Source organism: Molothrus ater, chromosome 11, assembly GCF_012460135.2.
Source record: "Molothrus ater isolate BHLD 08-10-18 breed brown headed cowbird chromosome 11, BPBGC_Mater_1.1, whole genome shotgun sequence".
In the NCBI taxonomy this organism is placed as follows: domain Eukaryota; kingdom Metazoa; phylum Chordata; class Aves; order Passeriformes; family Icteridae; genus Molothrus; species Molothrus ater.
In genome coordinates this window covers 7,454,482-7,467,047 of record NC_050488.2, presented here as the reverse complement: position 1 = coordinate 7,467,047, position 12,566 = coordinate 7,454,482, and the positions used below count along the sequence as shown (strand labels likewise).

The following is a 12,566-nucleotide window of genomic DNA, read 5'->3' as shown; positions in this document are numbered from 1 at the left end:
TTGTTTGGAAATTAGTTTAGATGCAGGTCTTTCATTCAGACACTGAATTCTGTCTAAGACTATTTTAGCTAATTCCTGTTAGTGGCATTCCATTAATCAGCTTACTGTCATTAACTGGGAGGAGGGGCTGGGTGGAAATCAAGTCATTGTTCCAAGGAAAGCCAAGATGTCAAATGTGAATGTTAAGAAATTGTTTTAGCTTTTTCAGATAATTATGCATCCCTGCTTAACCTGCAGAGCAGATGGACAGAACCATAACGACATGAAGAATGCTTCCTCTACAAAACAGTAACCTAGAGAAGGTTTCCTGTTGAGCACTACCAGGTTTATCAAAATCTGTATTCCAGATATAACAAAATCCAAGTGTTTGACTCCTCTCATGAATAGCATTATGTTAATTTCAGATTAAGAATTTGTCAGTGCTTGTACCTATTTACCTGTGTTGCCCAAACTAATGTCACAAAAATTTATAAAACCTATGCATAGATTTGGCTTGTTAAATCTAAAGGCTCAAAAAAACTACTAAAATTAAATAACAAATGTGATCAATAATGTGTTTATTTTTTTTTTAATGGTTAGCTATCATGTATGAAAATGAGAAGTTATAACATCTACACAGGTGTTCTCTACTAAACACCTTTCTTTTGGAATCTGCTATTCCACCTATATACACCATACATTATACAAAAATTGGATTGTTATAAAATAATTGTCGGCTTCTTGTGGCAAAGTTTTTGGAGGAAACTCTAGCTGATGCACTAGTGGAGTTCTTGCACTACCCCAAGTTTAGCCTCTATTTCCCATCCAGGTTTGACCCAGTTTTATTTAAAATTTCTGGGGAGAAATAACAGGTTCTTCTTTGTATTTGCAATGATCTGTGACAAGAAATTAGTTCCACGTTTTGACTGCAGTACAGGTCAGCAGTCAGCTGAGGCTGAGATACCAGATATCTTGTCAAAGTCAATCAAGTTCACCTCATGGGAAAGATATTTCCCTGTGAGTTAGTTTAAAATCCTCCTCTGGTGGGGTCTTTGTGTTAAGATGCTAATTGGAAAAAAATTATACTATAATCATATATATATATATATGTATGTATGTGTCTGTGTGATGTGTGTGTGTGAGATACTTATAGGTCACATCCTTTTTGATCCTAACGCACACTTTTAATCTGTACATTCCTTGGCTTGGTAACTCTGTTTGCCAGATCAAAATGTCTGATTTTGATCATTCCCTTTTTTCTCTTTCTGAAATTAAGTTCTGTCTCCTTGCAATCCAAAACTGGATGATTCAGAGCTTTTAATAACAAGAGAATATAAAAAAGCAATTAATACAAATCATTACATAAAAGGCAGGGAGGGGGGTTAATCTTGATTTTAACGTGAAACCAGATTCAAGTAGTTAACACTCAAACAGAAAAAATTCTGCCTGCAATCCCTGACTCTTTAGGGAGATTTATGCAGTATATTAATGCTGTCAGCCAAAATTTCTATCACTCTGTCTCCAGCTGCACATCATGTGTTAACTTTCTGCTATGTAGTCATGGAGGGCTGGGAGCTCTGTGCAAGCAGCACATGGATGCCTTTGGGGATGAGCTGACTTGTTTCACTCCAGAGCCTCCCTCAGATGACCTGTGAGTGGTGCTGAGCAATGCCAGCACAACAGCACTAAGCTTTCCCTAAGTACATAAGAGGAAAAGGCAGGAGTATTACCTAAGATTTTTCGGGCACAATTCCTCACAGTTTTTACATTGCTAAATATCTGCAACTGATTTACAAATGGAAAAAAGCTGTGAAGCATTCTTTGACTTCTCTCAGACAATAAGCTGAAATTCATTGCTGACAAAAATTGCTTGGATGCAGGAACATGCCTTCCCTTTCTGCAGGTGGAATGGGACTAACATGGCTTAAATCACCCTAAGTAGTTGATTCCCACTTATTAAATCATTCAATTCAAAGTTCTAGACTAGTATTGCTTATTCGACTCTTGGTCATATTTTTGGAAAGATATTTTTAGGAGACTCCTTGTCAGCACTCTGATGACAGTTTTGGTAATACTTGAAACATATTTTGCAGTTTTTTGTTTCTAGCCTATTAATACATTTTGTGCACGAGCCAAGGGGTTTTCTTGTGTGATATGTATTTGTAAAACATTTGTTTGTGTTTAGGGAATATCTCTAGCTGTACATCAGCTGATTTCAAGTACACTATATCTGATTCCACCCTTAAATATTCTTGAATAGAAGAATTCTAAAAGGCATCAGGAGTAGAGTTTGAGCCCTGACCTGATTGACATAAATACACTGGATGTGCAGACACTTGTGCAAAAGTGCATGTAGACATACACAAGAGTGCAGTGCAGCCTGAACAGTCTGTGTTACAGAAATAATGGACTTTTTTCAGATGTTCTAAGATGGTTCAAGGAGTATATTGGGGGATTTAAAGCTCAATTTCTTAAACAGGAGAGAGGTTCTTAACTGCACCCTTTTTTGTTATAAAAGCATAGGAACAATGAATGAAGAATTTCTTTGATGATAATATATGTTATTAGCAAAAAGTACTTACAGTTTTTTAACACTGACATATCAGTAAAAGGTATATTGAAAAAAATCTGCCATCTCTTTCCTTAAACCTTATATGAGTTTTAGGTATATTTTAGATTGCCTAGACATTTCAAGTAATGATTTGAGTATTTTAAACAAGAATCCCTCAGAGAATATCTTTTTAACATATCAGTAGGTGTATTAATAGGCAAAAACATGTAAGACATCAGTGTACCATTATTCAGCAATTTTAGCTCGAGTGCTTCAATCTCAGAAATCTTCAGATCGATCTGAACAGTTCTAGACAGGTATTAGAGAACTGGGGAGCTTTAAAACTGGGGTTAGTGATCCACCATCTGACCATAAAATTGACCTTGTAAAATTCAGTAACCACTAATACATTTGTCCTATCTTTGAAGCAACTTTGAAGCATCCCCTTTGATTCTCAGAGGCCCTGACCATCTCTCATTCAAGCTACAACTGGATTATGCAAGTGTAGTAAGTCAAGATAACTTCACTATGGTAAAAACAAGAAGAATTAAATGTGATCATTTTGGTGCTCATGGGAAAATTGGGGGTTTTGCTGGCAAGTATCACTGCTTGTTATCTGTGTTCCCATGTATCAAGTGAAGCAACTAAAAATAAAAAGCAATTTACAAAATACATGTTTGCCATTAGGAGATTATACATCGAGATGTTTCAAAGGCATGGGAAAAATCTGGAGCCAGATATGCAAATTCAGATTCAAGTTCTGCAATTCCTGAGAGCTTGCTAGCACAAATTGGAAATGAGGCAGTGAGTACTATGCTCTCAGCTTTAGAATGTGAGCCAGAGTGTTAAAAACTTGGGCACACAGAGGCTGCCACTTGGCTGATAACAAGGACTGCACCAGGATCCAAAACCAAAAGCATAAACCTTCAGTGAGGGCTCCAGAGCAAACAGAAAGGACATGAATGGGAATAAACATGGTCCCAATAGAAAGGGAGAACACACACAGATGAGCAGCCACAAACACGATTTGGGAGCACACGTGATGCACTGGCTGCTGAGAACAAGGACAACACCCCTTAACCTCCCAATTCAAACCTTGGCACTAAGGAGTCACAATTTTTGTGGATAAAGCATGTAATGCCTGCTATGCAGTGAGTTACAAGTGAGTTAGAGAGGAGAGGCCAGATGAAGACACTAAAACTGGGATGGGATGGGATGCAAACTGGTGCACACCAGGATGCCCACGTGAGTCACCATGATCTGAAGGGTGCCCAGCAGCAGCAGAATCGAAGCCTTGACTCACAATAGATATGCACAAGAGAAAAATCATTATTGGTGCTTGGAGAATTTTCAAAGCAGTTTACTGTCATTAACCAGGTGATAACAAGCTGTGCCAGTGAGGGCTGTTGGAAGCTGTCATTTTCAGCTGTCATCCTTGCTGACAGAATGCCACTTAACACAATGCAAAATATTGCACAGATTTCACCCACTCACATTACACCTGCTAGCAAGAGAAGCATACATAAGTTTATATCACTGTTCCCCCAGTGACCGAATGAAAAATGAGAATTTTGTGCCGTTTCTAATATTTGTGGGTTTCGTTTTATTTGTTTTGTATAGAACTCATTCAGTCTGTGTATTAATAACAGAGTTCTAAGTAAAAAACAACCCACAAACCCCATGCACATCGAGCTAAAATGGCTTCCTTAGATTCTTTTATTACAATTTGGTATCCCCCTAATGCTTTTACAATTTTCAAATTAAATGAAATATTTTCCAATTTTTTGCTAAATCTACTTCAGCTTGATCCAGTGATAAAATTCAAACACATAAACTGTCATTCCTCTTGTCCTCAGCAAGTAATTTCAGTTTGAGAATGGGCAATTTGTTGGTCAATAAGATCAAAAGGATCTGAATCTATAATTTAACTATATAGGCATCAGTTAAGATAAATCCAAAGCCACCTGAATACCTGATTCTGATTATATTTCACCAGGTCAATAAATATTTGCTTCACTGTCTAACAATCCCAGTATCATTTGTAATAAAATGAAAAATGACACCGCTGTACCTGTAAATACTTTCTACATTGGAAACTCCTTATAGAGAAAGAAGCAAAAACAACTCATGTAGTTATCAATCATTTAGCATTTTCTTATATTTTCATTTTGTCTGATCATGAAAATATTCAACATCCTACCTTACTGATTTTATTATTTCTGCTGCCATTGGAGACTCTGCAAAGGGCAGCAGATTAATTAGGGCATTAAAGCCCAGGGGAAAAAATATTTAATTCTGAGACATTCAACTTAAATGGTTTCTATATGTTTTGTAACAATTGTATTCTAAATACAGCAACTCTCCAAAGCTTTTATATTCATTTTCTTTGAAAAAAGTTGGAGGAATTATCAGCTCCTGAAATGTGGGTATACTTTTGCCTCAAAAGATATTAAAGGTGTAATTTTTTTCTAGATAACCATGGCACACCTCCCCTTTTCAGGGAGAATTAAAATAATTGCCATCACCATGAACACAAACCATAAAGCATTGCTAATTCTACATTCACAGTGTCCTAGTAAATTAGGGAGAGCTGGAGTGCAAACTAAGGAACTGAAAAACCTTTACAATGGGAAATCATACAATAGCCTATATGTAGCCATACATGACTGTTACTCATTAGTGTTGAAGGTTTGTGTGTTTCTAGTCAATTTTTAACTGATAGCAGACAGCGGAAGATATTCAGAGTTGCCCTTTTTTTTCTTTCAACCCAAAAAGAATGTCATTTTACCTTCTTAAATATCTTTAACATTGATATTCTCTTAAAAACATGTCTGTATTCTATACTTCAATATCACAGATTTTATCTGAGATTACAATCCGTGCTTTATGTTTTAGCAACAGCTTATTTCACCTTGATTTCTCATAAAATCATGTGGTCATTTACTGACTAATATCACATTCTTAAATGCATCCAGTACTCCACAACCAATGCACTGTTAGTAAATAATCCCACTTGGCCAAAGAAAATTCAACAAATTCACAAAGAGAGCTGCTCTCAGCAACAACACCTAAAGTTCCACTCAGATACTCCTTGAGGTAACTCAACCCTTTTAACAGCTTGCTAACAGTGATCCTTACCAGTGATCACTTCTCTTCTTCCATACATATTTTCTAACATTTGAACAGTTTGAATTGTGTTTTTTAGTAAGGTCCTAATAGCTGCAAAGAATCCCTGCTGAGTACCAGGTAGTACAGAGTATCCTCACTGACGTCCAGCACCTGTGGGAGGTTCTGTCACAGACTTCTTGAACGCCCTTGGACAAATCACATCAGATATTGAGAGACTCCAAGAAGATTCACAGAACGATGTCATGTTACTTAGAGTGGAATGGGGTTAAGCAGAGAAATGTCTATCTTTGATTTTAGGTGACTCTACTCTTTTAAAAATCTGTATGTTCATTTTCCTCTATCCTTCAGTTTCCCAGTCTGTGTCCAGCTGACTGTAGATGTTGCAAAGCTCTGGAAGCACCATACCTTAAACCAAAGGAGCATTTAAATGTGAGGACTTAGGGAGTTGGGTTTTTTAATACCTTTTGCTGCTTCCATGGAGATGCTATCAGGGCCATAGTTCCTATAAATCTGTAGTTTCTGAATGGTTAACATGATTTTAGTCCCCATGGCAAGCAATGTCAGTTGAGAGCTTGCTTTGTTCTAATTTATGTTAACATTGTGAAAAATTCTGCACAAATACTGCATAAAGAGAGCTCTTAAGCCTAATCAGTGAAGACATACTTAATATCTGTAGGCTCACACAAAAAAAATGCTAGTCCAAAGGACATAAATGTACTTTTACATTTATCCAAATGGAATAGGCAAAAAACCCCTCAAATAAGCAATGAATAAATTTATTTCTAAAATGTCCTTTTCGCCTGAGAAATCCAGTAACAGGCTGTGACTGAAACAAGTATGCAGCTGAGTTTGTCTCTGCAAAACTCACCAAGATTTCCTGTTGATGGTGCTGTGAAACACAGCTCAATGCCCACTAGAACAGAGAAGCTTGTTTAAAAGCACACAAAGCTCAGTGATTTATGAACTCACCCAGTAGAGCACATCAGTCCATCCCTCCATGGTTATACACTGGAACACAGTCAGCATTGCAAATGCAAAGTTGTCAAAGTTGGTGATGCCTCCGTTGGGTCCAACCCATCCACCCTTACATTCGGTGCCGTTCATGACGCACTGACGGCCGTTCCCTGAGAATGCACAAGGTGCTGGATCATCTTCAACTAGAATATCTGCAAAAGGACCCAAAAGCCACAGCTCTGAGACCTCAGGATTTCATGATTTAACCCTTCACATGAGGAAATAGAAACGCTGTTGCGAGATAAATCCAGATTTCACGCTGAGAAAGGCAACACATGAGAGCTTTGGAGGTTTTAGTCTTACTCAGATCTGGGCCTTACAACCTCAAGAAGAAGCTAATAAAAATAATTAAGCAATGGAAAGAAGCACAATGTAATAATACATCACTTAAAACCTCCTCATGCTGATTTTTTTTCCTCTTTACTGATGCTACTTCACTTCAAGGCACTTTGCACCAACACATGGACTACTAAGGAAAAATGGATTTAATTCCTATACAGAGTTGTCTTCATTCCTCAGCTGAAAGAAAAGCACCTTTAGCCAGCAGATAAGATGGTTTCACTCTTTCAAAGTTCTCCCACAACACACACTTCCATTTCATTATTTCACCTGGATGGAAGAACACTGTTCTCCACTCCTCACATTGCCACAATCTGGATTTGTCCCTTATAAGTAGTCACCCATATTTTCTTCACTGCTGGTACTTAAGCTACACATAAGAGAAATGAAAACCTATTCAGAGCATGGTCTAGTCTCTAAGTAGTTTGATTTTTTGGTGACTTTGGTATTGAGGTTTTTTTTTTTCATTTAATGCATGGTACCTAAAATTGTGAACCACTGTAAACTGGGGTAACAACAGCTTAAGTGCTTTGGCCCTTAGATCTACTTCAAACTGAAATCCCACAGATTTAAAAGAAAACATAATCAAACCCTTATTTTAATCAACAGTTTAATGACTTACCTGAATCAATAAGAAAACAAGATTTGTGCATTTTTCCAATAAAAAGTTCCAATCCTATAATAGCATAGATTATGATTACAAACAATACCAAAAGGGCAATATGGAGGAGGGGGACCATGGCTTTTATAATGGAGTTCAGGACAACTTGTAAACCTAAAAAAAAAAAAATTATACAAGATATGAACCATATTTCTATGTCTTACTCTGTCAAATTTTATATAATTACACATTATTAGGACTTGATGATACAGACATGCAGAGATAATCAGATTTTTTAGAAACATCTATTACCCAGAACCACAAAATATTCCTTTAACATAAAAATCTTCATAAGAATCTAAAACTTTCTGTCTAATTAGTTCCTCTGTTAATAAAGTTTATATCATAGAACTCAGTGTTTGAAATGTGTCACAAGAATCTGTGGGTGCTTTTATCAAAACGGGCACTTAGTCAGTGTGTGCCTGTAAGTCACTTATATGACCTCGAAGTTCTGTGCTAAAACAAAGACTTCTCAAGTTCTGAGAAAATGTGCACTCAGCCAATCGTAGAACTGTCTTCTTATTCTGGGAGAAAAATATCGTTAACTGGGAAAACATATTTTTAATCTGTACAAACTTATTCTTTCATCAAAACTGCTCTTTTTTTTTTCAATTAAATATTTATCCAACTTTTGGCTTTACCAAGATGATCTGATCCCAGAATAATGGAGCTGCCACAGTACCAATGAGAATAAAATATGCCTCTTTTTTTAAGGACTGCTTCTGTCCTTAAAAAGCCCTTTTGCCAAAAATCAATCATTTCCCTGTAACAATCCACAATATATTAAACACAAAATTAGCTTTCTTCCTTTGAATGCCTTGGAAAGAGCTGAACTGGAAGTCGTGAACCTTGTATAGCCCAAATTATTTCAATAATTAATAAAGCATTCAAAGAAAACAGGAAATATCAGAAAATTCAATTGCTTTCTTAAACGATATTGTTCTACTTTTTAAGCTTCCTAATTTATCTGTTAGCTCTGTTGAGATAAACAGAAGGCATTCATGTGCATTGGAGGGGGCAAGAAACACAAAATGTGAAATGTGCTCTGGCACACACCAACATATAAACTATTTTAAGACCAGCTACACTTTCAGATGCAGGGGTTTAGAATTAAAAAAAAAAATCTAAATTTAATTTTCTGGTGTATTTGCATTTTAACATGCAATTTACTTTTTATATAAAGCTTCTAAAAACGAAGTGTACGCCCCTGTCTGCTTATTGAACTGTGTAAGGAGATCATACACTGACTGAATTCACAATGCCTTGTTCAACTTGAAATGGGGTATCACTCATCTTGAAATTCACTTTATATACATAGCCAGATAACAAAAACTCAGCTTTATCCCATCTCATTTCTCTAGTGCCTGGAAGAAGACAGTTCAACAATGAGAGCAGCCACATTCCTGATTATTGCAATAAAGAGAAATAAAGGAAATAACGAGAGCAGAGCTTACTGGGCACTCCTGATACGAGTCGGAGAGGTCGCAGTACACGAAAGGCTCTTAGGGCTTTGACATCAAAGCCACCAGGTTTGCCACCTGAGTGGCTGCCACCGTCTGTTTCTTTGGTTAATTGTTCCAATATTACACTAAATAATCTAGAAAATGAGATGAAAGGTAAGGTCATCACTGTCTATTTACCACACAGTCAAAGATATTACTTTGGAAATTAGTTGAAGTGCAGATCATTCTGCAAAGCTGTTCAGATGTCAGACTGAGAGGTATATTTACACATTAAATCATGACAGACAGAGCTATGAAGTGCAAGACTTGATAATCCCACTAGAGAATGAGGATCACACAGTTTCCAATAATTTAGCATTCAGCTTATATATACTGTTTGCTATTTTTAAATAGATGAAGCTGCTTTGCCACTTTTGTTCAAACATTTTAGCTTTAACATTTGGAGAATTAATCTTCCCTTTAGAAGAAGAAATAGATAATAACTAAAACCATCTGGTTTAATTTTGGTGGAATATATGAACTCTAAGTGGCACAGCAGTACAATATTCTATATACACTCAGCAAAAACTGAATATTTTAAAAATAATTAGAGTTCACCATTTAATAACACCAAAAAGATTTGTTTCTTACACATAATACCTCTGAGGAAAAATATATTCCCAGATGGCTCATTTATTATATTGTAATTTTTCCCCGCAGAAATGAATTAGTCATTCATTAGAACAGTTTGCAAGACAAGACTTTTATTTTGTTTTCCCACTTTTAGCAGCAATTTAAAGTGATGCATGTTCTTGAAATCCAAATTAATCTTAGGTTTATTTTAGTTTGGAGCTCCATCTCAGATGCATGGGTTTCTAGACTGCCACTAGACCACACAAACTGTGTTATCCTTTGCACAGAGTCTGTATTTCAATAGCTGCAGAGCCTCACTTCTCCTGAAAGGATTATCAACTTAATAGAGTTTTGCAATCATGAGAAATGTTTCACACTCGTAAACGATGCCTGAAATGTGCAGGGCTTTAGTTTGGTCATGACAAGTTTTCTCAACTCTGGTTAAGAACTCTGTCACGCTGGATAGTTGCCTGAAATCATATATTATTTAATAGGGTGCCTAAACTCGATTATTGAAGGCTTTACGCTCCCCCAGTAAGCAGCTGACCCACATCAGTCCATACCCATCCCTACACTGCTTCATTCTGCTCCAGAGAAAAACTCAGCTCCAAAGACTCTACAGATGTTAAAGGGAACGTCAGCAGCCCACACACTGTTCCACCAAATCCAGATTGCTGAAAAACTAACACCTCAAGAGTGACTATTTGTGCTCAAAGACAGACATTACTTAAGATGCTTCTGAATCAAGTCCTGAATTCAGAGAACCTTTCAGCCTGTCAGGTCATACAACATTCAGAAAATTAAAGGACATGGGCAGGTGCTATGAAAGCTTTCTCTACCAGGACCTTATTCTTCCACAGGAATCAATGGAAATTACATGAGAGACCATGCAGCTGAGCAGACTACTCAGAGTACATTCACACTCTGATGGGTTACAGAGAGAAGTGACAAAGAATAGAAAGCATCACATTCACAGCTCTGTCTACAGCTCTGTCATTTTGTGTTGTCCAGCTGAAACCAGGACATATGTCATTCCAAAAAAGCCATTAAGGTATAAAACTATTGATCTGCTTTATTGAAATTTACATTCATATTCCTCTACAGTTTATCAAAGTTTAAAGGTTTAAGATTTGATCTTAAAAACATCTCTATATATATTTCCCTTTTGCTTGTAGAGATTTCTTTAGGTATAATTAAGATTAATGGAATTGGACTGACTGCAGTCTCTGCTGAGAAAGCAAATTTCAATACATTCAATATAGGACATGATGGCAGCTCTTTCAAGCTTTTAGAATACCTAATGAAATTTCCCATTGAAGCTAGTCAAATAGAATCAGGTCCAGAAGTGGTTCCATATCCACCTTGGGTTATATATGAAAATCAATTTTTCACTCTACTACTATGTACTAATTAAATAAATGGCACTTATGCTCGCTTAATCATGCAGGTTGTGTTCTTATTGAAAGAAAAACCTTGCTCACAATTCTGTCAGTGTGTGACAGGTTAGGAAAGGTCCATCTTGTCTTACAGGTAGGCTGCTGACAACCTGCACAAGAGTTTATATTCCAAGCTTCTGGATTTAAATTAGGACTTAATCTTACTGTGATATTTTAGGCATTTGATAAGATTTAGTCCTTTTTTATTTGTATTTTTAACAAATTCAGTGTGAGCATCTGACCCAACTCCATTTAGCCTCCAATAATGAGTGTTTTAGGAATTAGTGGAAAATTTTTTAGTTATCATGTATTTAGGACACAGCCAAAGATAGAGGTCATGTTAATTAGACTGCTCCAGGGTTACTGTAACTCCATGGTCACTTGACAAAAGAGAAGAGGTCTATTCAAGGGACTGCTTGGCAAGGGAGCAGAGCTGTGTGTGACAATCTCCAACCTGCCCACCAAGCTTCCCCTTCAGGCACAGGGACCAATCTGTTGAGAATGACCTGACCTGATGAAGAATCTATTTATACACAAATTTTAGTCCTGGACCAAAACTGCCTGCATGCCAAAGGACTGGCCCAAATACAGCCTTCTCAGTAACATTCAGTATCTCATAATCAAATAGTTACAAATCAGGCATTCTTATATTCACACTACTTCCCCAAATTTAACAATGCTTTACCATTAATTCCTTTAGTTAGCAAGTCTTTCTTTCCCTTAATGCAGTGACAACTTAAAAACAGCACACACTCTAATTTCTGAGCCTTTTCAAATACAGGCAACCCCTGATATGGTTTGAATTTTAAAATGAAATTAGAAGTGCATACTGCAAGCTAAAGTCGTGTTTGTTACAACACACAAAGTTATACATGGATAATGTTCTCCATGTTCTAGATAATGTATACTTTTAGCAAACAAAATTTGCAGTACTGGTTAAACAGCTGTTTAACATAATCATCACAGCATTTAGGAAATTGGTGAATATACACCAAGATTAATTCCCTAGATAACTGAGGGTAGGATCTAATGAAGTAGCACAGCCACTGACATTGACTTGCTAACACAAAAATAATTTGTCAATAAGTAGGTGCATAATGTAAGTTCCACTCCTCTGAACCTTCATAAGGCCCAGCAGTCTCTTCTCTGGGGCAAAGAACAAACCCTCCAAGGTTTCCTGGTACAGCAAAGTGCACAGGGTAAAGAAAAAAAAGGCATTTTTAACATACATTCAACCCCAGGGAAATCAAAATCATATCTATATCTTGGGGCTGACATGTAGCACCCAATTTTACTCAGATTTTGGGAACATCAAGGAATCACTGTTAATTCTGTCTCCCCAGCCACTCTTCTCCACTTTGAAACATGTGGGTCCTCCCAGC

The 12,566-nt window shown here is 36.8% G+C and overlaps 1 protein-coding gene across 1 annotated transcript in view; it reads right to left on the bottom strand.

Moving 5' to 3' along the window:
* CACNA1D (calcium voltage-gated channel subunit alpha1 D) overlaps window positions 1–12,566 on the bottom strand; it is a 168,669-nt gene that overhangs the window by 94,238 nt on the left and 61,865 nt on the right. The window contains 3 exon segments of the mRNA XM_036391279.2: window positions 6,629–6,825; window positions 7,635–7,787; window positions 9,128–9,270. Of these exon segments, the coding sequence (XP_036247172.1) occupies window positions 6,629–6,825; window positions 7,635–7,787; window positions 9,128–9,270 (493 nt within the window).